The sequence below is a fragment of the Cydia splendana genome, chromosome 11 (assembly GCF_910591565.1).
Source record: "Cydia splendana chromosome 11, ilCydSple1.2, whole genome shotgun sequence".
Classification (NCBI taxonomy): Eukaryota; Metazoa; Arthropoda; class Insecta; order Lepidoptera; family Tortricidae; genus Cydia; species Cydia splendana.
In genome coordinates, this window is record NC_085970.1 from 11,965,210 (window position 1) to 11,992,615 (window position 27,406).

The 27,406-nt window shown below is 40.9% G+C and overlaps 1 protein-coding gene and 2 long non-coding RNA genes across 3 annotated transcripts in view; all 3 read right to left on the reverse strand.

Annotated features, from left to right (window-relative positions):
- Positions 1-27,406, reverse strand: part of LOC134794895 (glutaredoxin domain-containing cysteine-rich protein CG31559-like) — a 159,248-nt gene that overhangs the window by 9,220 nt on the left and 122,622 nt on the right. The window contains exon 4 of the mRNA XM_063766738.1: positions 4,717-4,782. Coding sequence (XP_063622808.1) covers positions 4,717-4,782 — 66 coding nt within the window. The remainder of the gene's footprint in view (positions 1-4,716; positions 4,783-27,406) is intronic.
- On the reverse strand, positions 18-3,539 carry LOC134795054 (uncharacterized). The gene is made up of 2 exons (XR_010144778.1): positions 3,457-3,539; positions 18-105 (listed from the first exon to the last, which is right to left on the reverse strand). It is a non-coding gene; the product is annotated as an uncharacterized LOC134795054 (long non-coding RNA).
- On the reverse strand, positions 12,352-12,964 carry LOC134795055 (uncharacterized). Its single transcript, XR_010144779.1, has 2 exons — positions 12,873-12,964; positions 12,352-12,558 (listed from the first exon to the last, which is right to left on the reverse strand). It is a non-coding gene; the product is annotated as an uncharacterized LOC134795055 (long non-coding RNA).

Below are 27,406 nucleotides of genomic sequence, written 5' to 3' on the forward strand. Positions count from 1 at the left end.
GCTTTGGTTTTACGCCAGTCTTACGCTACGACTAGCGTAATGACGACAGAAATCTGATACGCTACGACGACGCTTCGTGTGCGGACTTTTTTGAACTTGTTCGTGCTCGTAGCGCCAGTGTTGGCCGAACGTTAATGCAATTGACCATTAAAAATTAACCATTGAAAAGGTTAATTGCCATTAACCATTAACCATTGAAGGGAAATTAATTATCAATTGCATTGATCATCAATTTGCATTAATATTAATTTATTTCGAACCACTAACAATTAAAAAGATTTAATGGTTATTGCTTTACAAACCATTAAAAATTAAATCAATTTTGAATGAAAATTAAAAATGTGATTGATAATTAACTATTAACAAGAATAAACATCGTAATTTTTGTCTCTGTATTTTTATGCAGGGTTTTCCCATATGTTCCCCGCGAAGACAAATGGGAATTCACCCATTATTGGTAATTATTGGTAATAATGGGTGCTTATTGGTGTATTCCCATTTGTCCCCGATTCGCGTGACCTACGCCATGCATGAAGCTGGGACAAATGGGAATGTTTTATGTGAATGAATATGAACGGCGGGGAACAAAAGGGATACACCCGATATTAGTGTTCCCATTTGTCTCCGCTCCAATGAGATGGGGAAAAATGGAAATATTTCTGTGCAGCTTCTTTTCCCATGTTTCTATACACTCATTATAGGTGTATTCCTATTTGTCCCTGCCATATGTGAGTTGGAGACAAATGGGAAACGGGGACAAATGGGATTTATATGCAGAGCCTATTCCATCTGTTCCAGGTGGGAACAAATGAGAAAACATCGGAAAATGAAGTGTTCCCATTTGTCCCCTTCTTATTGGTGTGGAGACAAATGGGAAACGGGGACAAATGGGATTTATATGCAGAGCCTATTCCATCTGTTCCAGGTGGGAACAAATGGGAAAACATCAGAAAATGATGTGTTCCTATTTGTTCCCACCTTATTGGTGTGGAGACAAATGGGAAACGGGGTAAATGGGATTTATATGCAGCGTCTATTCCATCTGTTCCAGGTGGGAAAAAATGGGAAAACATGGGAAAATGATGTGTTCACATTTGTCTCCACACCAATAAGGTGGGGATAAATGGGAATGTTTTATATGAATGAATATGAACGGCGGGGAACAAAAGGGATACGCCCGATATTAGTGTTCCCATTTGGCTCCGCTCCAATGAGATGGGGAAAAATGAAAATATTTCTATGCAGCGTCTTTTCCCATATGTTTATATACACTCATTATAGGTGTATTCCTATTTGACCCTGCCATATGTGAGTTGGAGACAAATGGGAAACGGGGACAAATGGGATTTATATGCAGAGCCTATTCCATCTGTTCCAGTTGGGAACAAATGGGAAAACATCAGAAAATGATGTGTTCCCATTTGTCCCCACCTTATTGGTGTAAAGACAAATGGGAAACGGGGACAAATGGGATTTATATGCAGCGTCTATTCCATCTGTTCCAGGTGGGAACAAATGGGAAAACATCGGAAAATGATGTGTTCCCATTTGTCTCCACACCAATAAGGTGGGGACAAACGGGAAATATTTATATGCAGTCTTTTCCTATATGTTCCCCGAGGGGACAAATGGGAATACACTCATTATTGGTTATAATGGGTGCATTATTGGCGTATTCCCACTTATCCCCTATCCACGTGTCCTACGCCATACATGAGAGAAGGGACAAATGGGAACACATCATTTTCCCATTTTGTCCCACCTGGAACAGATGGAATAGACGCTGCATATAAATCCCATTTGTCCCCGTTTCCCATTTGTCTCCACACTAATAAGGTGGGGACAAATGGGAACACTTCATTTTGCGATGTTTTCTCATTTGTTCCCACCTGGAACAGATGGAATAGGCTCTGCATATAAATCCCATTTGTCCCCGTTTCCCATTTATCTCCAACTCACATATGGCAGGTACAAATAGGAACACACCTATAATGAGTGTATAGAAACATATGGGAAAATAAGCTGCACAGAAATATTTCCATTTTTCCCCATCTCATTGGAGCGGAGACAAATGGGAACACTAATATCGGGTGTATCCCTTTTGTTCCCCGCCGTTCATATTCATTCATATAAAACATTCCCATTTGTCCCAGCTTCATGCATGGCGTAGGTCACGCGAATCGGGAACAAATGGGAAAACATCGGAAAATGATGTATTCCCATTTGTCCCTTCTCATGTATGGCGTAGGACACATGCATAGGGGACAAGTGGGAATACACCAATAATGCACCCATTATAACCAATAATGGGTGTATTCCCATTTGTCCCCGCGAGGAACATGTAGGAAAAGACTGCATATAAATATTTCCCATTTGTCCCCACCTTATTGGTGTGGAGACAAATGGGAGCACATCATTTTCCGATGTTTTCCCATTTGTTCCCACCTAGAACAGATGGAATAGACGCTGCATATTAATCCCATTTGTTCCCGTTTACCATTTGTCTCCACACCAATAAGGGGGGGACAAATGGGAACACATAATTTTCTGATGTATGTCCATTTGTTCCCACCTGGAACAGATGGAATAGGCTCTGCATATAAATACCATTTGTCCCCGTTTCCCATTTGTCTCCAACTCACATATGGCAGGGACAAATAGGAATACACCTAGATAATGAGTGTATAGAAACATGGGAAAAGACGCTGCATAGAAATATTTTCATTTTTCCCCATCTCATTGGAGCGGAGACAAATGGGAACACTAATATCGGGTATATCCCTTTTGTTTCCCGCCGTTCATATTCATTCGTATAAAACATTCCCATTTGTCCCCACCTTATTGGTGTGGAGACAAATGTGAACACATCATTTTCCCATGTTTTCCCATTTTTTCCCACCTGGAACAGATGGAATAGACGCTGCATATAAATCCCATTTGTCCCCGTTTCCCATTTGTCTCCACACCAATAAGGTGGGGACAAATGGGAACACTTCATTTTCTGATGTTTTCCCATTTGTTCCCACCTGGAACAGATGGAATAGGTTCTGCATATATATCCCATTTGTCCCCGTTTCCCATTTGTCTCCAATTCACATATGGCAGCGACAAATAGGAATACACCTATAATGAGTGTATAGAAACATATAGTGTAGAGTCTCATGTTAAAATATGTATCACGATCTGATAATTCACTGAAGCTTGTATTAATGGTTATTTTTATTTATAATTTTAATAGTTCCAAGCAAAAGTAACATTAATTATTAGTTTATGAAATAAATTATTTAATTCCATTAAACGTTAATGCAGATTGACAATCAATGTAATTAAACGTCTCAAACTTCAATTCTAACTAATTTTAATTATATTGATGCGTAATGCAATTGATTAATTGCGGAATTAATGGTTAATGCAATTGATCAATTGTTAATTAGAATTAACCATTACGGCCAACACTGCGTAGCGCTCTCGTTCTACGCGCGTATTACGATACGCTTACGCGTCTCTTACGTTACGACACCGTGTGCGGAGAGCCTAAGCTATCTTATACACAATTTCTTAGAAATGGCGAAACTATTTGTCCCATTAACTTTTGAACGTTGTATAGTAATTTTCTTTGATAATTTGTCAAGCATTCAATATTTCCTACTGTTAATTTCTAACTTTAAAACGTAGCAATTTGAAATTGGAAGTTAACACGCGCGTATCTGTTCATAATTATTTCTTAGAAAGAAGATTCTGTAAAGCTTTTAAGCAACCGGAGTAAGTGAATACCTATTGATAAATATAATGAAATTACTACAGAAAAAAAAAGCGTCTATGGATGTTTCTCAGAATTTTTATACAAGATAAATCCGAAACACCACATTGCGCTCCAAAACACGCATAGCTGACGTGGGGGAGAAGACCGCCAGACTGAAGTGGGACTGGGCGGGTCACGTCTGCCGCATGCATCCGGATAGGTGGGCTAGTATAGCCACCAAGTGGATGCCGCAAAAGAAGCGCGGACGTGGCAGGCCCAGACGGAGATGGCGGGATGACTTAGACGCCTTCATCAGTGGCTGGCCGGAGAAGGCACTATAACGGGAGTTGTGGAAATCAGGGGGAGAGGCCTTTGCCCAGCAATGGGTCACTACAACAGGCTAATAAAATAAAAAATTGTGGATAACATCATAACAACGAGACATAAAACATGTAATTAAACGCACCTTAGGATGGCTCACGCTAGACCGGGCCGAGGGCGTCCGACATATCATTTTCTATGACGGCTGATCACGTGATCACGTGGTGCTTTCCATAGAAAACGAAGCGCAGGAAGCTCCGGCTCGGCCCCGGCCCGGTCTAGCGTGAGTCATCCTTTATTCTGTGATGTTGGACCTTGAGTGGTAAGTATTCGAATAAAATATTGGTGTGAAATGGCAGGTCAGATCCCGTACGTGTAAATTTGATTCGATAGCGTGACAGATGTACGCGTTTGGTTTAGTCTCATTTTGTATCGGATATTGACATTGGGATACTGTGACGGGTCTTCGGTGATCACGTGATGTTTTTTTATAGAAAACTGATGTCTCGGACGTCTTGTCCCGGACCCGGACCGTTCTAGTGTGAGTCATCCTTTATGCTCTCAAAAAACAATAAAAACAAAAAGTTCTATACAAATAAAAAAAAAAATCATACAAATTTGCAATGCACTTTTTGAAAACAAAGACTATTTACCTTATAAGGCTTAAGCATTTTCCTGAGGTCCCCACTCTCGTTAAGTTTCTCCACGGTGTCCGCATCCTGAAACAATAAAGGAAATCCAATTAAAACTTGCTAATTACCACTTCTCTGTTAAGAGGGGGCGTCAAGCCAGGAAATTAGAAGGAAACAAAAGATCGACCAAACTAGATATTAAGCGCTTCGTTTGAATAAATAAATAAAAATAAGTAATGGCGCGCCGCACGAATATGACGGGAGAAATGGCCATTGCGCGGGTTTTTACCTTTTATCTTCTTTTATTACTCTGATAACACTTACTCAATCATTTACTCTATTACTCTAAAAACAGCTGTAAAACAATAATGAAATAAATTAATTCAAAATTAAAAAACACGACTGCGACAAACGGGATGTGGAAAGACAAAAATAATTTTTAGTTGTGTTAGTTACTCAACTTAATGAATGTAAAAAATTATTAGAATATGAGTGTTTAGTGAAGGTTATAAACAACAAACGCAAAAGTTTTATGCTCATTTAGAATCGTGAATTTACCTGTGTATTTTATTTCAATTGCAGTCGGGGACCTTGATGTATTGACATTTTCCCATTTAAAAGGTCCCCGACTGCAATTGAAATAAAATACACAGGTACAGTCACGATCCTAAATGAGCATAAAACTTTTGCGTTTGTTGTTTATAACCTTCACTAAACACTCATATTCTAATAATTTTTTACATTCATTAAGTTGAGTAACTAACACAACTAAAAATTATTTTTGTCTTTTCACATCCCGTTTGTCGCAGTCGTGTTTTTTAATTTTTAATTAATTTATTTTATTTTATACTTTTTAGAATTTTTACATTCATTAAGTTGAGTAACTAACACAACTAAAAAATATTTTTATCTTTTCAGTTCGCTTTTTCGCAGTCGTGTTTTTTAATATTTTATTTATTTAATTAATTTTGGGGTCATGATTTCGTTAATAATCATTTGAAGTCACTTTATAGTACTTTTGCGAGGGCGTCCTCAGCACAGAAAGGCACGCAGAGCGCCGCATATATCGGGCTACGCCCGACTACTTTGGAACGCGTACAGTGCGCCACGAACGTCGGGCTACGCACGACGCTTTGAGCAAGAGGGCACTGAAGGCGTCTTGGTAAGGGTACAGCGTGTCACGTATGTGGGCCTACGCCCGACACTTAGTATGAGAGAGTCAAAGGCGCCTGGCTTTGGACCGAGTGCAGCGCGCCACGTACGTCGGGCTACATCCGACTCTTTTACCATTACGGCGCCGAAGGCGCCCGGCTTTAGAACGCGTACAACGCGCCTCGTACACGCCCGACGCTTTGAGTAAGAGGGCGCCGAAAGCGCCCGGCTTTAGTAAGCGTACAGCGTGTCACGTACGTCGGGCTACGCCCGACACTTTTAGTATGAGGATGTTGAGGGGACTGGCTTTGGACCGCGTGCAGCGCGCCACGTACGTCGGGCTACGCCCGACGCTTTGAGTATGAGGCCGGCTTTGGTAATCATACAGCGTGTCACGCTACGCCCGATACTTTTAATATGAGAGAATCGAAGGCGCCTGGCTTTGGACCGCTTGCAGCGCTCCACGTACATCGGGCTACGCCAGGACCTTTAAGTGTGAGGGCGCCGAAGGCGCCCGGCTTTGGTATGCGTACAGCGTGTCACGTACGTCGGACTACGCCCGACGCTTTGAGCAAGAGGGCACTGAAGGCGTCTTGGTAAGGGTACAGCGTGTCACGTATGTGGGCTTACGCCCGACACTTAGTATGAGAGGTTCAAAGGCGCCTGGCTTTGGACCGAGTGCAGCGCGCCACGTACGTCGGGCTACATCCGACTCTTTTACCATTAGGGCGCCGAAGGCGCCCGGCTTTAGAACGCGTACAACGCGCCTCGTACACGCCCGATGCTTTGAGTAAGAGGGCGCCGAAGGCACCCGGCTTTAGTAAGCGTACAGCGTGTCACGTACGTCGGGCTACGCCCGACACTTTTAGTATGAGAATGTTGAGGGGACTGGCTTTGGACCGCGTGCAGCGCGCCACGTACGTCGGGCTACGCCAGAACCTTTAAGTGTGAGGGCGCCGAAGGCGCCCGGCTTTGGTATGCGTACAGCGTGTCACGTACGTCGGACTACGCCCGACGCTTTGAGCAAGAGGGCACTGAAGGCGTCTTGGTAAGGGTACAGCGTGTCACGTATGTGGGCCTACGCCCGACACTTAGTATGAGAGAGTCGAAGGCGCCTGGCTTTGGACCGAGTGCAGCGCGCCACGTACGTCGGGCTACAGCCGACTCTTTTACCATTAGGGCGCCGAAGGCGCCCGGCTTTAGAACGCGTATAACGCGCCTCGTACACGCCCGACGCTTTGAGTAAGAGGGCGCCTTCGGCGCCCGACACTTTTAGTATGAGGGCGCCGAAGGCGCCCGGCTTTGGAACGCGTACAGCGCGCCACGTACGTCGGGCTACGCCCGACGCTTTGAGTATGAGGCCGGCTTTGGTAATCATACAGCGTGTCACGCTACACCCAATACTTTTAATATGAGAGATTGGAAGGTGCCTGGCTTTGGACTGCGTGCAGCGCGCCACGTACATCGGGCTACGCCAAAACCTTTAAGTGTGAGGGCGCCGAAGGTGCCCGGCTTTGGTATGCGTACAGCGTGTCACGTACGTCGGACTACGCCCGACACTTTTAGTATGAGAAAGTAGAAGTCGCCTGGCCTTGGACCGCGCGCAGTGCGCCACGTATGTACGTCGGGCTACGCCCGACTCTTTGAGTATGAGGGCGCCGAAGGCGCCCGGCTTTGGAACGCGTACAACGCGCCACGTATGTCGGGCTACGGCCGATGCTTTGAGTATGAGGGCGCCAAAGGCGCCCGGCTTTGGTAAGCGTATAGCGTGTCACGTACGTCGGGCTACGCCTGACCCTTTTAGTGTGGGGCGTCTTTGGCGCCTGGCTTTGGACCGAGTGCATATACTTGGACAAGTTGCAGGAAGCGCACATCTTTCTTACGCTCTGAGCCGTAGGCCCTACGTGGAGCTCACCCTTCGGCCTTAAAAAAAATGTCATCATCATCATAAATGTTAAAATTAAATCAAACCATACGGTTATAATGATACTTTCACGATTTGTTCTGCCAAAGTCGGTGCAGAGTTAGCTTAGACGGACTCTGTATCGTATCGATTAATATTAGGTCATTACCTATGAAATTGGCGTTTTGTTCGGAGAATTTCAACGAAACACGAATTTCCATACAATTAATTTTGCGGATATTTTTTTGATGGCTAATTCAAACCAAACAAAATTTTTCCAGTAATTTTTGACACCTTTAAGGTATGTTTTCAATATCTCCATTTCTTGGAAATTGGTACCATTAGAAAAATATAAGTAATTTTAATACTCGAACCGACAGCACATGAAAAGACCTATTTTCAAGGCTTAATTCTGAACACTTAACAATAAAAAATAACAATTAATTGTATGTAAAATCGTTGTTTATTGAGTGCACTGTAGTTTTATTGTAATTGTGTATGTACTTTTGTAAAAAAAAAAAAACTAGGATCAGACTTATATCTATGAACAAAAACGCCAATTTCATAGGTAAGGACCCAATAAATAGAAGTTATATTTTAAACTTTTCGATTCCATAAGCGCAATTACGAACATGTTTTAAAAAATATGAGTAGTATGTACCTACCTAATATAATAAAATTATATTTTTTTATGATCAGCGGTCAAACCCTTTCCTTTTATTTTAATAAGTATCCCATTCAATAATAATATTTGGTTTTATGAGATTAGCTTCTCTTAACATATTTTGTCAATTCTTACTTTCTCAAAATGAAACTTAAACCCACATGTTGCATATATAGTATCAATCGGCTTTCAAAGCCCTTCATTTTGATACCCTACTCGATAGGTTTGCACGATATTTTTTTCTAAAGGTTGCGTAATATGGCGTATTAAGTCCGCCATATTGTTTTTATAATGACGTCACATAGCCTATGTTACCCGGGATGACGTAAGGATTCTAATGATGTATCATACGTCTAAATCGGTTAAGGCATTCAGAAGTTAAGGTGGAATAAAGAAACTCACATACATACAAACATGAACGCTGAAAACAATACACTCTTTTTGTTTGGGCAGTCGTGTAATAAATGCATTTGTACCTATTTGTATTTGAAAACGCTTCTATTAAGGTAAGATTTTGCTTATCAGATCCTTCGGCTATATTAAACTACATACCTACAACTGAAAATTAGACAGATTGAGCCAACGTTAACCTTGTAGGGTTTCTGTTGGAGTCTGCCCAAGTCTACGTTTCCGTGTGAGTTTTTATGGTACTTTCCCTTGATCCAAACGTGCAAGTGTATAAAAAATAAAATTTTGCGTTAGCCCCCTCTTAAGGATGACTCACGCTAGACCGGGCCGTGCCCGGACCGGGGCGGGCCGGAGCGAGCCGACACAGGGGCTGTCAGGAGCGCCACCGTGACCGGGCCGTTCCGGGACCGGGGCGTCAGGGCCACCCGACACTAGTTTATTACATTAACACTAGTGCTGTCCAAGCAATGTCCGAGCCTCTAGCTAGTGTTTGTAGAAACTCGAGTCCTTTGAGTCTGAATTTGAAGAACAGCTCGTTTTTACAAGACTGCGCTTAAAAAAACTTCTCCCGAGTCGAGTCCTTTATAGTCTTTTTTAAGAGCAACTCAAAAGAACTCGAGCCTCCAAATAAAGACTCCGTGAACAATTTTATAGGTTTTTCCTGTATAACAGTAAAGAAATTAAGGGTTTGTGTATGATTTATGTATGTATCTAATCTACAAGTTATACATAAAGACAATGCATTTCGAAATTTTTAGTAAAAAAAACGAGAGTCCTCTGAAAAGTACTCAAGTCTCTACAAGAGACTTGGGTCTCTCTCTAGTTGAAAAGAACTCGAGTTTTAACTTAATTATAAGAGTCTGAAAAACTGAGTAGTCTTCAAGCAGAGGACTGAAAGGACTCGAGTCCTACCCAACACTATCCGAGCCGACCGGGACGTCCGTGCTGACTGTTCATGACAAATGTCATAATAACTGTCAATCAGATTGAAAAAAATGGTTCGATCGGAAGTAAGCGGATATGGAAGGAAATAATAAAATCAAAATATTGGCCCTGGCTGCCTTAATGACTAATGAAGAGGCTACTGCATACTCTAGGTAATGGGGCGTACATCCACTTTGGTCGACACGTTCGGAAAAATGAGAATACACAACATGATGTAAAGAGCTTTATTTACATATTACCCAAGACTATGAATTATGAATACCTATTCAATAATAGTTTATTTTTTGCTGCTTGATATGTAATAATGCACGTGATGACAAAATGTTGTTAAGACTGCGTCGACCATCCAATTGCACTCTCATTGGGGGAATTAGGTTTTCTAATAAATACAAGGCAAATACACCAAACTTATAACACCTCCAGAGTCCGCAGCAGCAACCAGGACCCCTAGACTGCCTAGGGATCAGGCTGTGGGATTCGTGTCATACTCCACAGAAGAACCACCTTATAGACCGCGGGCCAGGAGCAAATATCGTCAGTCATCGCCTCCCGCTTGATACTTTGTGATAGTTTAGATGCTATGCTATGCTATCATGAATTACTAGTAAGACCATTGGGAACTTTGTACCCAGTAGACTTACCAGTAAAGCAAAACTCCCAATAGTCCTTGATAGACATTTTTAGGTAGCGTGATGAATGCTGTTCATGCCATACCTTTATGTTCATAAAAGTTCGAACATAAAAAGTGGCTGCATTTGGAGTGTTCCAGGGTGACGGCAGGAAACACGGAATACTATAATAAGGTAATATTATAACTGGCAGGAAGCCAATGTTTTTTTATTAACAGGTTGATGAGTATGTACTTTCGAATGGCATGAGTCCCCTCTCGCTACATCATCATCATTTGACGACCGGTCTGGCCTTAGTGACCCTGCCGAAGCCTTAGTGAAGCCGATGCTCCCGGGTTCGAATCCCGGAAAGGGGATTTATTTGTGTGATGAACACAGATATTTGTTCCTGAGTCATGGCTGTTTTCTATGTATGTATAGTTGAATTATCGAGAAGATGGAATTGCATTTGTAGTGGTTGTATGCTGATAGTACAAGAAAATAGAAAATTCAAATATAGAATGCCTGTAAACAAACAATACTACTTCATATGCAATTCCACGCTCTCGATGATTCAACTATATCAGCCGCGAAATCTTACTATCAGTAAGACTATTGGGAAGGAAATTCCCAGGACTGAACTACTGGGAATTTTCTGGAACTGGTAAATCTACTGGGAATGGCCGTACCTAGCAGAATTGTAATTTAATATTGTTAGGTACACATGCAGTATGCCCTGGTTTGATACTTCAATACAATCAGGGCTATAACCGCGAACCACTTCATTAATTAGTTAATCTATTTGCCTCTCTATCACTCTTATATATATTTGTGCGAAAGAGAGGCTCATAGATGATTTTTTTATTTGGGATATTTAGCGGTTCCACTGACGCGTTCCACGTCTTAGGATGGTATTCCATCTATAAAGTCAGACCATAAAAAGTCTGCAGCGGTTTTGATAGCCCACGCAGTGAAAGTGTCATTTTAAACGTCAAACTTCTATGAAATTATGACGTATACATAACGCTTACACTGCGTGGGCTATCAAATCCGCTGCAGACTTTGTTGCGTGCGTTGCGTACGTGTATTGAGGCTCATTAATATAGCTTAATGAGAGAGTGAGACGCAATGACATTGGACAAAGAAATTGGACAGGATGGTGGAATACCACCCATAGTCATTAATATACTTAAGAACAATAAAATATACGAAGAGTTTTATTGTATTATTTCAGTAGTTAGTGCCTTTGGGTAATTTTAGGCAGGAAATAGGGAATATTACGCAAAATTCTGCGTAGGGGGCGTTACTAGCACTAACCCCAGGACCTACTGCAAAACACGAAAATAAGAATTTCGATTCCTGCCTCTCTATCACTCGATATCTGCCTCTCTGCATATCGACGGAGAGGCAGATAACGAACTTTCGATTATCGCGTTTCGTGGCAGGCCGTTTGTAAACAAATTACCTTGATGCATAAATGTCATAGTGAAAAGTTGACAAAAAACTGTTTAGCCCGCTCCACACTCGTGTGGGAATCGCGGCGCAAAGCCATAAGTTACTCTATGGTTTACAATACATGCTATTGCTGCATTCTGGCAACACTTAAACTAACCACCACAACTAAACACAAAGCCTAAACATAGCCTATACATACAATAACCAAGTTCTGGTCTCAACTGAAATATGATATATGTACTCTGTGCAGGCAGATTTATAGAAGATCAGTTGAACTCTAAATGAATGAATAAAAATGGTTTTTATAGTTTGTCAACGGGCTGTCTCATTTCAAACATAGAGAGAATCATACTATCTTTATCTTACACTAGTACTAACACCCAAAAGAAAAGGATGAGTATAGTTTATTTGTTCTTATTTACTGACAAACTTGGTTTGACTAACTATAGATACGTTATTGACATATATATTTCTATGAACTTCGTACGAAATAAAAAGTATCTAAGTAATAAGTGGGAATGTGAGAAATAACTAGTATCTTAATATTCATTATACACCTACATGCTCATTATTGAATCATTTTTACAAGCAGTAACATCAATAGGTGTCTCATTTAATATAATCCGACTAAATTACATTTCAGCAACACCTCCATATTTCACAAAATAAATCAAGACATTATCCAACCTATATAATCTTGACGTATATTATATCAAAGACGCCTGTACCTAATATAAACCGACAAAGTAACGAATTAGCTATACCATCATATTTAACAAACAAATTTATGACGTTTTGCAACCTTCTTATTTTGGCAAATATATTCCGACACAGCCAGGCATGTATATTGTGAAGGGTGGTATTCCATCTGTCCAATCTTGGTCCAATGTGTATTTGCGTCTAACATTTTGCTTAATGAGAGAGTGAGACGCAATGCATATTGGACAAAGATCTTAAACAAGTAGAATACCACCCGAAGAGAAAAATTGAGTCTCCGGGCTGTCAGGAGCCTCCGTGACGTCAGGGCTATGACGCCAAGTACCTAATATAAACCGACCAAGTAACGAATTAGCTATACCATCATATTTAACAAACAAATTTATGACGTTTTGCAACCTTCTTATTTTGGCAAATATATTCCGACACAGCCGGGCATGTATATTGTGAATGGTGGTATTCCATCTGTCCAATCTTGGTCCAATGTGTATTTGCGGCTCACATTTTGCTTAATGAGAGAGTGAGACGCAATGCATATTGGACAAAGATCTTAAACAAGTAGAATACCACCCGAAGAGAAAAATTGAGTCTCCGGGTTGTCACGAGCCTCCGGGACGTCAGGGCTATGACCGGGCCGGGCCCGCACCGTGCCACGTCCGGACCCCGGTGATCACGTGATGCTCTCCATAGAAAACGAAGCTCCGGAAGCTCCGGCCCGGCCACGGCCCGGTCTAGCGTGAGTCATCCTTTAAGCAGCCGTCCCACCGGTGGAGATTAGCGATCGGCTACATAATGTACTTACAGTCAGTTGCAGAGAGAGGTGACCCCCCTGCATAGAAGTTTGTTTGCAGGGGGCGTCACCGCTTGCAGCTGACTGTACAAGTAGGGAACTAGGTCTGCCGGTCTTGTAATCCTGCTGCAAGAAAGAATCGCTTCTGATTGCCTCCACACATGCCACACAATTAGGGCGATTAATAGTGGAAATCCCAAGTCGGATTTTTGGCGATGTGCGAGTAACCGGCAGGTATTAGATAATACAGATGTAAACGTCACGACTTTATTTGTTTACAGCCTTCGAGCAACACCGGCTTCCGACACGTCGGAAGGGAGGAGCCCAAGCGATATCTTACCGTACAAATTGTTCTGTCATTTTTCGCACTTCTCACTCACTACACTACATACTAAATCCAATCTGTAATGACGACACACATACATAGAAAATGACACACATCAAAGCCAAATCTCGCACACCCCGATCTCTTTTTGTGTACGGATGAGCTCCAACACGCATTGCGCTAGTTGTGTGCATGCCCAATTGGGCATGTGCTTCGGCAGAGGGGAAATAGAGCGAATGCCGACTCCCTTCCCGGTGTTGCTCGAAGTTTACGGCACGTGACTGCGATTCCGCACCGTCACCGTATTTTGAGCAGCTGTGTGGAGGGCATGAGATAAATTCGTGACGCTTACGGCACGTCACTGCGATCCCGTACAGTCACCGTATTTTGAGCAGCTGTGTGGAGGGCATGAGATAAATTCGTGACGCTTACGGCACGTCACTGCGATCCCGTACAGTCACCGTATTTTGAGCAGCTGTGTGGAGGGCATGAGATAAATTCGTGACGCTTACGGCACGTCACTGCGATCCCGTACAGTCACCGTATTTTGAGCAGCTGTGTGGAGGGCATGAGATAAATTCGTGACGCTTACGGCACGCCACTGCGACCCCGTACAGTCACCGTATTTTGAGCAGCTGTGTGGAGGGCATGAGATAAATTCGTGACGCTTACGGCACGTCACTGCGACCCCGTACAGTCACCGTATTTTGAGCAGCTGTGTGGAGGGCATGAGATAAATTCGTGACGCTTACGGCACGTCACTGCGACCCCGTACAGTCACCTTATTTTGAGCAGCTGTGTGGAGGGCATGAGATAAATTCGTGACGCTTACGGCACGTCACTGCGATCCCGTACAGTCACCGTATTTTGAGCAGCTGTGTGGAGGGCATGAGATAAATTCGTGACGCTTACGGCACGTCACTGCGACCCCGTACAGTCACCGTATTTTGAGCAGCTGTGTGGAGGGCATGAGATAAATTCGTGACGCTTACGGCACGTCACTGCGACCCCGTACAGTCACCGTATTTTGAGCAGCTGTGTGGACGGCATGAGATAAATTCGTGACGCTTACGGCACGTCACTGCGATCCCGTACAGTCACCGTATTTTGAGCAGCTGTGTGGAGGGCATGAGATAAATTCGTGACGCTTACGGCACGTCACTGCGACGCCGTACAGTCACCGTATTTTGAGCAGCTGTGTGGAGGGCATGAGATAAATTCGTGACGCTTACGGCACGTCACTGCGATCCCGTACAGTCACCGTATTTTGAGCAGGTGTGGAGGGCATGAGATGAAATCGTGACACCGTATTTTGATTTTTGAGCGGAGGTGAGGCCGATCCTTGATTTGTTTAACTTAAAAGTGTATTTTTCAAGAGCTAAATCAAATAGGTTAAAAGATCAGAAGGGTTGTTTGTATACAAATAGAGTCTCACGTTACCTACAATTCTGAATGTGGGCGGTATGTTGACTCCCCTACCTTTATTACTTTTTCAAAGAAGATTTCAAATACTTAAGCCATATTCGAAAAAGCCCAAGTCCCTATATTGGTAGATCCCCGCCAGATAATATTTTCAATTAGCATAAGTATCTACCAGTTTACCCAGCCAAGTTGTTTATGAAAAACCCTCCAATCGCACCTTATCCTGATCCTTCTAAGAACGCCGTAGACAATTCGTCTTTATTTCATAAAAGCGAAATGTTAACTTCATTTTTCTCTCACGGCTTCGGATCGTTGTACAAATATAAAATTTATTACTGAAGAGCAAGGTTGAAATTGGTTTACGCAATTTGATGAGTTGAGAGGCTGATTCTGTTGGTTGGTGGAAATGGAATAAATAAATTAAGTTTAGTCGAATGTCTGTGTTGATATTTGAGTAATATTGACTGTAGGTCTGATTATGTTGCTTCTTTTAATTTTTGCTTCTTTTATATGGGATCGTAGTTTACATGCCTGCGGTCCTTGCGCCTATATAACTCCCTACTTTAGAATTATTTCAGAATTAGATATTTTTACTTCGGGACCATTTAGCCCCGCCCTACCCTGTACGATCATTCACATAAACAGAGCAGCATGTAAAGTTGTCATTTAACCACAAATGCACAACAGAACACATTTCCTCTTTCCCCGATCATTATAGGAGAAAGTGCTATTGTTACTAGTTTTCCATTCTGTCCGTCTGTCACAGGGTTTTGCGGAAGCTGTCTCGGTAACTTTGCATGTATATTGTGAGAAAAAACAACACTTTTTATATAGAAATTCTGCATGAATACAACCGACCTTAAAATTCAAATGCAGGGCAAATGCCTTGAAAAAACTCACACGGAAACTAGAATAGGTATAATACATATGACGACCGGTCTGGCCTAGTGGGTAGTGACCCTGCCTGCGAAGCCGATGGTCCTGGGTTCGAATCCCAGTAAGGGCATTTATTTGTGTGATGAACACTAATATTTGTTCCTGAGTCATGGGTGTTTTCTATGTATATAAGTATGTATTTATCTATATAAGTATGTATATCGTCGCCTAGCACCCATAGTACAAGCTTTGCTTAGTTTGGGGCTAGGTTGATCTGTGTAAGATGTCCCCAATATTTATTTATTTATTTATTTATATTTACAAGGGTAGACTCTAACCAAAACCTATGTTCAAGTTGGATTGATAGAAAAAATATCACTAATACATGTCTGATTTCAAATTAATTTTCCTTTCATTTATTTTATACCCCTTAACATTCGATATGTTTACAGGAATAACTATAAAGATAGGCTAGAGAGTTTTTTAAGGAGGTTGGGAACCGTTTGCGGGTCATTCCTGGTGTAGAGGTTGTCCATCGCGATTCAGCGCGGTAATGCGGCGAGCGTTTTGGGCACCTTTGCGCCAGGGATGACGCGGGGTGGGATATTTGACTGACTCAGTAGTCAGTCAGTCAGTACTGCTTTGTTTTTGACTTGTGTTTTTTTTTGTGTTATGTAACTTGTGTAAATGTAATGTAATTATGTGATGTATTTTATAATTAATGTAATTTTGGTGTAATGTTTTAATTTGTAATACTTATCTTTGATTAAATATACATTGAAACCTGGATAAGTGAGACTTCAAGGGACGAGCAAATTTGTCTCACTTAAAGAGGTATTCCACTTACCCAGGCTCTCAGTTAGCCAGGTACAAATAAAATTCTGTCTCATTTATAGAGGGTCCCATTAATAGAGGGTGAGAATAGAGGATATTTCAGTTATAGAGGTCATTAATAAGGTATTTTGTAAACATTATGTATTATCTTTAAAAATAAATAAGGTAAAATAATCCTTAACCCTAAATATTTTTTAAGTCTGCTTAAATTTTTATTCGAATTTATTTTGAATGATTCTACAAAGGATACATTTTGTTCAATACAATTTGATACGGACTTCATTGCGTCTTAAAACTTAATTAAATGAAAATTATTTTTTGTTTATTCGTGTTACTCATCAATATTTTAGCTTTCGTTTCGATTGATTTATCTACTTAAACTAACTAAATGAAACTTGAAGTCGTTTAGACACAATTAAGCAAATGCGGAATTTGTGGATAGACTAAGATTTAGTAAGAATACGGAAATTTATCAATAAAGTCCAAGTTAGAGAGGTCATAGATTGACGTTATCTCAGATACAGAGTAGGTCAATTCCTATAAAATTCTAAATAACAATTAAGAAAATGTAGTTATATAAATTTAATATTGTCTCAGTAAAAGAGGTAAAATACACTCTCTGTCTCAATTATAGAGGTAAACGTGACTATAAAATCACAACAACTAATCCCAGTTATAGAGGTTCGTTTTATCTCACTAACAGAGGTAATTCAGTGCTAAAGTGTCGGGACCGCACCATGAGTCCCAGCTATAGAGGTTTCTCACTTATCCAGGTCCCACTTAACCAAGTTTCACTGTATATTCAAACTATAAAGATAAAGATATATATCTATTTATTTGCAAAAATGTAGTGGTAAACATAGTTGGACAGGAAGTAATTTTAAGTGCGTACTTTTTACTTAAAAAAACATGCAAAACTTATTAACTAGGTACTAAAACTAAGTATGTATAGTTTATCTTTATCATTAACTATATATAACTCCTATTGCTAACTGTTTTCACTAAACAAGACAAGACTTGAAGTCACAGCACAAAAACTAGCTGACGGATTGACTTTCTCAGGAGAAATGGTGGAAAGTTTAGTCATCTTAGTGTGTCACCAAGACGATATGAGGATGGTCACTAAGATTTAATCATGTTTGTAATAACTTCTTGTCTTGAGGAAAGTGGAATAAATACATGTTTTTTGTGGTAAGATGGTTAAGGTGAAACACACGGTAGGTAGTATTATTTTTCATAACAACTGTGTTTTCGTGATTGACGTATATATCTCAGGACGGGCCTTACAGGCACTAAAAATGGTACTAGTTCAGCGGTGTCACTCACGAATTCGAGCCAATCGTGCAGTCGAACGCAACTAGTTGCGACCAATCGAGCTCGTGATGCGAACTCATCAACCGGCGGTTACAGCGGTGTCACACCGCTGTACTGGCCCCATTCATGCCCCATTCTTATTGCAGGCAAGTCCTTAGATTCGCTTACGCAGCATAATAGCGGCGATGCTGGGTAGCGAGAGGAAATGGGAAGCGGTGGCCTCCTTCTGCGAAGAAACCATGTCACAGAAGGAGGAGGCGGAGAGGGTGCGAGAAGCGGCTGCTGACGCGCTTCCTCTCCGACTTAGACGGCAGGGTCGAAGGCGAAGAGCGTACTCTCGCCTCGAGCCCCAGTAGGGCCAGCGGGTACCGTACCCGCATTGCACGGCCCCATACACGTCGTCGGAGGAGGGGGGGATCAAGCGTTTCTGATCCTCCCCCATTGTGAGGGGGCCCTGGCGATAAGCCGGGGCTGCCGGAGGGCGCCGTGGTGGAATGTCATCCCAGTCGATCCCAGTGCGCCCTCACGAACGGCAGAGAGGGTGAAACGCCGGAGTGGGTTTAGTGGGTAGGGCCAAATTCTCCCCCTCTCTTGCCAGGAGAGGGGAAAGGAGCGGCGAGTCCCACACACCGTGCATAAACGCATTCCCACTCCGTCAAAAAAAAGGCAAGTCCTTAGATATACGTCAATGGTTTTCATTTTAACACTACTACCACTAGAAATTGTCAGTAAGGTGAGGCTTGTACAGTCAGCAGCAGAAGTTGCTAAGCGGACGAGGTGTTCACATGATAAAAAAGATGACGCTGTACCTCAATATTCTCGCCTAAAAAACTTAATATAATATCATTGCAGTTTTGTTTCTATGACAGAACCTGAATCGAAACCCTTCATCTATATTTCCAAATGCTGTTCTTGAATTAATATGAAAATATAACGTGTGCAGTCTTTATTTTTCCATCGTCTATTCAAGTAGGCAGGTACTCGTAAAGTCTTTAGTTAATGTCACTTTGGTACAGCATAATGAGAAAGTCAATCTTCGTTAGAGTTTCACAAATTAACTGTTGAACAAATTGCTACATTGTTTGGTATAATAAGAAAATTTACGTAAATGTAGATTTTCTAACCGCTTCTGTATACAGTATGTACTCTGTTATCTCTGTATCATGGAAACAAATTAGAATACCGGGCAAGTGCGAGTCGGACTCGCGCACGAAGGGTTCCGTAAAAAAAACGAAAAAAAAAGCAAAAAAAAACGGTCACCCATCCAAGTACTGACCATGCACTCCCGACGTTGCTTAACTTCGGTCAAAAATCACGTTTGTTGTATGGGAGCCCCATTTAAATCTTTATTTTATTCTGTTTTTAGTTGTTTTGTTGTTATAGCGGCAACAGAAATACATCATCTGTGTAAATTCAACTGTCTAGCTATCACGGTTCGTGAGATACAGCCTGGTGACAGACAGACGGACGGACGGACGGACGGACGGACGGACAGCGAAGTCTTAGTAATAGGGTCCCGTTTTACCCTTTGGGTACGGAACCCTAAAAACCGGCCAAGTGCGAGTCTGACTCGCGCACGAAGGGTTCCGAGGTTCCGTACCGTTACGCAAAAAAGGGCAAAAAAATCACGTTTGTTGTATGGAAGCCCCACTTAAATATTTATTATAAGTATATTTTGTTTTTAGTATTGGTAGTTATAGCGGCAACAGAAATACATCATCTGTGAAAATTTCAACTGTTACTTTTAACTGTTATCTCTATCACGGTTCATGACGTACAGCCAGGCTGGCCTGCCTGACAGACAGACGAACGGACAGACGGACAGTGGAGTCTTAGTAATAGGGTCCCGTTTTTACCCTTTGGGTACGGAACCCTAAAAACAGATTCAATAGATTCACACCTTATCACCTAATAATTTCGTCACTTGAAAATGATAGGATTCAACTGATGGATAAGGCCTCTTCAAGAATCTATTGCACTACTCAAAACAATTTTTTGTTTTGTAAACATTCCATAGCAATTAACCAAAACCAAATATTGTGTAAGCTAGGTATGTTCATAAACTATACAAAATGACACAGGAGAAACGTGAGCAAAATAATAACAAAAATTGCTTTCGGATTATTCATTTGTAAAGGATTTAGTTGAGTGGGTGGGAATATAATACGAGAAAGAATAATTATATTTTTATTATTTCCTTCGCCTCTTAAACAGGCAGGCCACATTATACATCTTCCATTCATATTAGTTATCTGTTAGGTACTTATTATCTGATAAAAAAGTAGCCATAATATAATGCTAGAGTTAAACCAAGAAAAGGCTGCAGAGATTTTGATAGCCCACGCAGTGCAAGTGTTATTTAAACGTTAACTTCTATGAAATTATGACGTATAAATAACACTTGCACAGCGTGGGCTATCAAAATCGCTGCAGACTTTTCTTGGTCTAACTCTATCATGTGATGAATCAATAGGCCAGAAAAGTATTAAGTAGATACATAAAACAAATGGTAAAATTTAAAACAATCCTCAAAAAAAAACCAGTATTTATTTAAATGACTAAAGTTTGTCATTAATTTAATTCAAAGGACTTATTTAAACTCAAACTAATCAACAAGTTAAACCCTCTATAAAACTAAACCTAAGTGGAGAGTAAATACACTGAGAAATATCAATAGCTTGAATATTTGTTTAGGATACTTACTCAATTTTATTCTCGTATTTGCGCGCTTCGGAGAAAACGAGAAGGGATTTGCAACATTTTTTTGCACATAAAATATATTGGTAATAAAAAATACCAATATATTTAATATTTACTTACAGCAAAAACTGCCTGTAATCCGTATAATCCGTAGCAAAATAAAATCCCTATATAAAGGGAATGATTCTATATCGAAATCGCCGTTACTACACGTGCAAATCCACCTTGCCCGAGACTCGTGCTAGGCTCGTGCCTGCATTCCTTATTGGAAAATGGTCAATTTCTCATTGTAACCTTTCACAGTAACACCCTTTTAGAATTAAAGGCATAGTTTGTATAATATCCAGCACTCATGACCCCTCGTTTAATTATGCCGAGCATATATTATGGTTCAACATTAAATGGGCAAAGACATTTAAATGAATTGTTTGCTAAGCAGGCGTTGTTATAGTGGTATTAATTGGAGGGTGTGGAATTTTAGGAAATAGGTTATTTAGGTTGACATAATGAGGTTGTTAGGATATTATGTATTATTTCTACGCCTACCGAATGAGTAGACAGACACTAGGCATATATCGTGGATATCTACACTCGCACTTCTTTCGCTTCAAACACTTTCATATAAGTCTCATATAGTCCCTAGATTTACGAATTACTGAAAAATACACAGAATTAGAATGCCGCTTACATTGACATAGATATCTAGGGACTGGCCTTACGGGCAATAATAATGAGGTATGACAGGTGTGACACCGCTACAACGCGATTGGTTGATAAGTTCGCATCACGCGCGCGATTGGTCGCAACTAGTTGCGTTGTACTGCACGATTGGCTGGAATTCGTGGGCGACACCGCTGAACTAGTACAATTTTTAGTGCCCGTAAGGCCAGTCCTTTTGGGACGGATACATTTTGCGCCCGGAGGAGGTAAAGTCTCTCGAGACCAAAAGGATCCTGCAGCTGTTTGAAGTTGCAGGTTTGGATCGAGAGTTGTAGTAGGTAGCGACCACAATAGATGAGGAATGGTCGCAGTGATACATAGGCTTTGGAGCCTTATATAGCCCCGAAAAAGAAGAAGAAGAAGAAGAAGGCCAGTCCTTAGATATAAACGTCAATGGCCGCTTATGATTCAAGTTAACTCAGTGTGCAAAAGGGAAACCATCACTTATATGAACATTTCTTGAGTGTAAAAGACGCACACTACAAATGAAAAAAACGTGACCACTTTTTAGTTACATAGCGGCCGCTAACGGCCATTCAGGAGTTACGGTGGGCGGCTATACACTACTGAAGAAAAACAAATAATTTACGCATCAAATATTTTTCTGAATTCAATACTTACAATTACATCATTCCGGTTTTCGTCGCATTTTTGATATTCGACAGTAATGTAAATTCTAAAACTTGTCGAAAAATATCAGAACACACCCCAAAAATTTGACAACAAAGACTTTTTCAGATATTTGTAGAGCCATTGTGATATACCTACCTATTATGGGCGATTAATAAAATCATCAAGGAAAAAACTGCAACAACTTCGAGAAGCTCCCATACACCAAAAATCTTTCAAGGTTCTTTCCAACAAACACAGAGAGTAATACATCACGTTAATATGAAAATTAGGTAACAAAGTTTACCATGTTTCTAGTTTATAATAATAATATATAGTTACCTAATGGGATTAACGTAAACGTGTTTCGAATACCTCCATAGGCACGTTCATGTCAATTGTTTCACGAACTAGACAATACCATATCTCCAGCGAATCGATATTCCAAAACCAATTTTGCATATTGATAGTAAGGCTTGGAATTGAAAAACATATCGAAAGAGATAAGAGTTTCTTTGCGTTAGGTGACAAATTAAGCTGCAAAAGGGCAACATACGCGTTAATACTGATTAAGGCACTGTATTTTAATTATGGTGTGTCAGATTATTAGGTTCGTTTGTTTAATTGCGCGGTATTCACATAAACCCATTTTTTGAATATAGGTCTATTGTAGAGGGAGAAAGCTCAGCATGTTGCTGGCGTCACCCAGCGCGCTGATCTTCCGAAGAGATCATCAAGTGAGAAAAAACACGGCAGGTAAAAGGCAAGCCAAAAGAAAAGTAACATAAAATAAACAGAAATAAATTACATTATACTTAATGGACAAATTTTAAATCAGAAAAAACCGGCCAAGTGCGAGTCGGACTCGTACACGAAGGGTTCCGTACCATTACGCAAAAAACGGCAAAAAAATCAGATTTGTTGTATGGGAGCCCAACTTAAATATTTATTTTATTCTGTTTTTAGTATTTGTTGTTATAGCGGCAACAGACATACATCATTTTTGAAAATTTCAACTGTCTAGTTTCAAAATCACGGTTCATGAGTTACAGCCTGGTGACAGAGAGACGGACATTAGAGTCTTAGTTATAGGGTCCCGTTTTTACTCTTTGGTTACGGAGCCCTAAAAAAGTGTAACACATACATACAAGTTACACAGATGACGATAAGTCACGGACGGACAGACATACGGATATTGTACAGTAGCGAAACTTACAGAATTGTTAGTTTATTACATTACATCTTTAATAAACCAACAATTTAATTATCCTATTCGTGCCTACTTAATGTTAAAGTTATTAAAGTAATTTTAATGTGGAATAAATAAATTAATAAAGTACATACAAACTCTATACATATACCTAGCGACACTCAAGGGACCGGACGTTTTTTGACGTTATAGAGAGTTTTCGTTATACAGAGAGAAATTAATAAAGCAACTATAGCCAACAAAAATCGACGTTATTGGGGAGTGAATCTTTATATCGAGTGACGTTATATGGAGTTTACACTGTATATTAATTCCCCAGGTCAGAGCTAAGCCGTAACCGCTTAAGCCATCTGTAATGTCCACTCCCATGCAGTGCATGTGTGCGTGGCATTGTAGTTGTCTGGAGTCTGGACTAGTGCAAGAAATAGAGTAGTCACTAGGATAATTATTACATGACATGAAAAAACCTGCTTTTTATGGTGTTGATACGACCTTGTCTACATTTCATTTCGCATGCACGTATCTCGAATGTATCAAAATAAGATCTAAACTGTAACAAGTCGCAAAATTTGAATAGGACTCCAGTTTGCGCATAATTCTTTTTTGTTTTTTTACTCGACTACGGCAACGCAAAAGGAGGGTTATGATTTTGACCGGTATGTATGTGGGTATGTATGTATGTATGTTCATCTGTTCCCTCATAACTTCTAAAGTACAGTTAAGGGCCATAAAGTTTGCACATCGGTATTTAGAAAGAGAATATTGGAGGCAACGAGAATGAAAGAGACAACGCTCTACGAAGCCGAAATTCCGATGTGCAAACTTTATGGCCCTTTACTGTACTCATTATAATTTGTCAAACGACGTGTCATACGAATCGTCTTAACCCGTGGAGCGCCCTAAACAGACACGTGTGCTGGTAACTAGTATAGGAGTTCCATACTACGGTAATTCTGGGGCGCTCCAGGGGTTAATCGTCCGCTGGTTATAGGCTATATGACGTCACAAAAAAATTAACACGGCGCCCTCTAGAGGCATAAAGTCACGAACCAAAAAAATATAAAAATAAGTAATGATGACGTGTTGTATATCGTTTGAAAGAGCTCAATTAGCACATTTCAAATATATACATATATATTGTTAGCTTTTGCACACGGCTTTGCTTGCATGCACCCGATAAAACATTAATTTATCGGGTAGGTAATTCGAACTACGAATCTATAAGCGCTCTGGATTATATCCGCGTGTTATGAAGGTTTTTGCAAAAGAAATTTATTTGGCCGCTATATGTATACATGGTGTTTTTTTAATGACCTGCAATATTTTATAACGTTAATAGGTATAGAAGTCCAGATCAGCCAAAATGTATGAAACAAAAAAAAGGCCTTCGCTGTGGTCAGACGAAACATACTGAAACGTACCTATGTGACGCAACGGACTCGGTCCAAAAGGCGCCCCCACACTAAAACGTACGCGGTCCAAAGCCGGGCGCCTTCATACTAAAAGAGTCGGGCTTAGCCCGACGTACGAGGCACGCTGTACGCGTTCCAAATCCGGGCGCCTTGGGCGCCCTCATACTAAAAGAGTCGGGCGTAGCCCGACGTACGCGGCACGCTGTACGCGTTTCAAAACCGGGCGCCGAAGGCGCCCTCATACTAAAAGAGTCGGGCGTTGCCCGACGTACAAGGCACAGGCGCTGTACGCGTTCCAAATCCGGGCGCCTTGGGCGTCCTCATACTAAAAGAGTCGGGCGTAGCCCGACGTACGCAGCACGCTGTACGCGTTTCAAAACCGGGCGCCGAAGGCGCCCTCATACTAAAAGAGTCGGACGAAGCCCGACGTACGAGGCACGCTGTACGCATTTCAAAGCCGGGCGCCTTCGGCGCCCTCATACTAAAAGAGTCGGGCGTTGCCCGACGTACGTACGCCCAACGTACAAGGCACACTGTACGCGTTCCAAAGCCGGGCGCCTTGGGCGCCCTCATACTAAAAGAGTCGGGCGCAGCCCGACGTACGAGGGACGCTGTACGAGGTCCAAAGCCGGGCGCCTTCGGCGCCCTCATACTAAAAGAGCCGGGCGTAGCCCGACGTATGCGGCACGCTGTACGCGTTTCAAAGCTGGGCGCCTTAGGCGCCCTCATACCAAAAGAGTCGGGCGTAGCCCGACGTACGAGGTACGCTGTATGCGTTCCAAAGCCGGGCGCCTTCGGCGCCCTCATACTAAAAGAGTCGGGCGTAGCCCGACGTACGAGGTTCGCTATACGCGTTCCAAAGCCGTAGCGTAGCCCGATATATGCGACGCTCTGCGTGAATTTCTGTACTGAGGACGCCCTCGCAAAAGTATCAAGTAACTTCAAATATTTAGTAACGAAATCATGACCCGAAATGAATTAAATAAAAAATACGTTCAAAAACTAAAACCCGACTACTGCAAATCGCGCTCTAAAAAGTATGAAACAAGATAGAATTCTTTTCTGAAATTATCAAACAGGAAATATTATAAATATTATAATTTTTTTAATAAAAATATAATTTACTATTTTTTTTATATATTTACAGAGATTCAGAGGATAGCCGTGGTCGTATGCCACTTTACCTTAATGTTTATACTCGTGGCATATATACGACCACGGCGATATTTTGAATATATCTGTAAATATATAAATAATGTAGTAAATTATATTACGTTGTGTATTTTTATTAAAAAAGATATAACATTTATAATATTTTCTGTTTGATAATTTCAGATAATTTCAGATAAGAATTCTATCTTGTTTCATACTTTTTAGAGCGCGATTTGCAGTAGTCGGGTTTTAGTTTTTGAACTTATTTTTTACTGTTTTTGTTATACTCGTTAGTGCGCCATTTTATTTCCTCAGATTTTAATAAAATTTGGTGGATAGATAGTTTATTATGTAGATAAACTCAGCGTAAAAAAATATTGCGACGAATTCAGATTTCGTATTTATACCGCCCAGAGTGAGAAGCTTTTGAAACCTATTTACAGTCAGATCTAACGAAAAAAATGGACAAAAATAAAAAATACTTCAAGTAGGAATGTAATTAAATTCAAAAGGTTAAGCGTTAATGAAAAGGTTAAGGGCTACTTTGGAAGTTCTACTTTTGTTTTAACGGAATATTTTAATTAAGTACGTATCTCGTATTTCCCTCAGTAGGAATCAAACGTGAGTATGTTTTTATGTTTAGTTATCAATTTCAACAGGTTTCTATAAAATAAAATTATGTACTTAAACGGATTATATCGCGGATATAGTACATTGTAGGAGAGGACGGAAAACCGCTAAAAGATGGACGAGTGAGTTTGAGGGCCGACACGTTAGTGGATGCCCTCGAATAATACGAGTCCATCTTTAGCGTTTCCGGCTGAGGCATTACATAGTGCTTTTCACGACTACTGCGAGGAAATAAGAAAACATTTGCATAACTATAAGTACTAGCCCGCGATTTCTCTGGTAGCAAAATACTAGCCACCGCCTGTGCTGTCTCTTGAATTTCGGTAGGCGTCAGCGTAAGAATATCATTTTCTTCACTAGAAGAACTCATTTTTATAGCGAGCGTAGATACGTGTTTCGTGTATTTTTTAGTCAAACACAATTTACACTATCCAATTCGGTGAGTATTTTCCGATCCCGCCTTTTTTACTTTTTTTATACTTAGAAGCGTTTTTGCTAAAAAAAACCACAAACAGCTACAAAAGTGAAAAACGCCTTAACCCTTAAACAGGTCGTGTATCTATAAGTACCACATAGCAAATGATTTTTTTTTCGCGAGCTGAGTAAATACAACGACCGCAAAATGTCATTGCCGTAATGTCTATTAAGTGGGTGATATCGGAACGTAAAAAAAAGACAGGTGTCAAAACAAATTTCTTTGACAATTTAGTTGTCAAGTTCAAATCGACAACAAATGCCAGTTTTTGTACGTTTCTCCTGCTGTATATGTTCGCTACGCCGAAAAAAAGTACTGTAAGTATTTTGTTATGTATTTTTATGGTAGATTGTTAGATAATGTATGTGTAGTAAGTCATAACTTACCTTA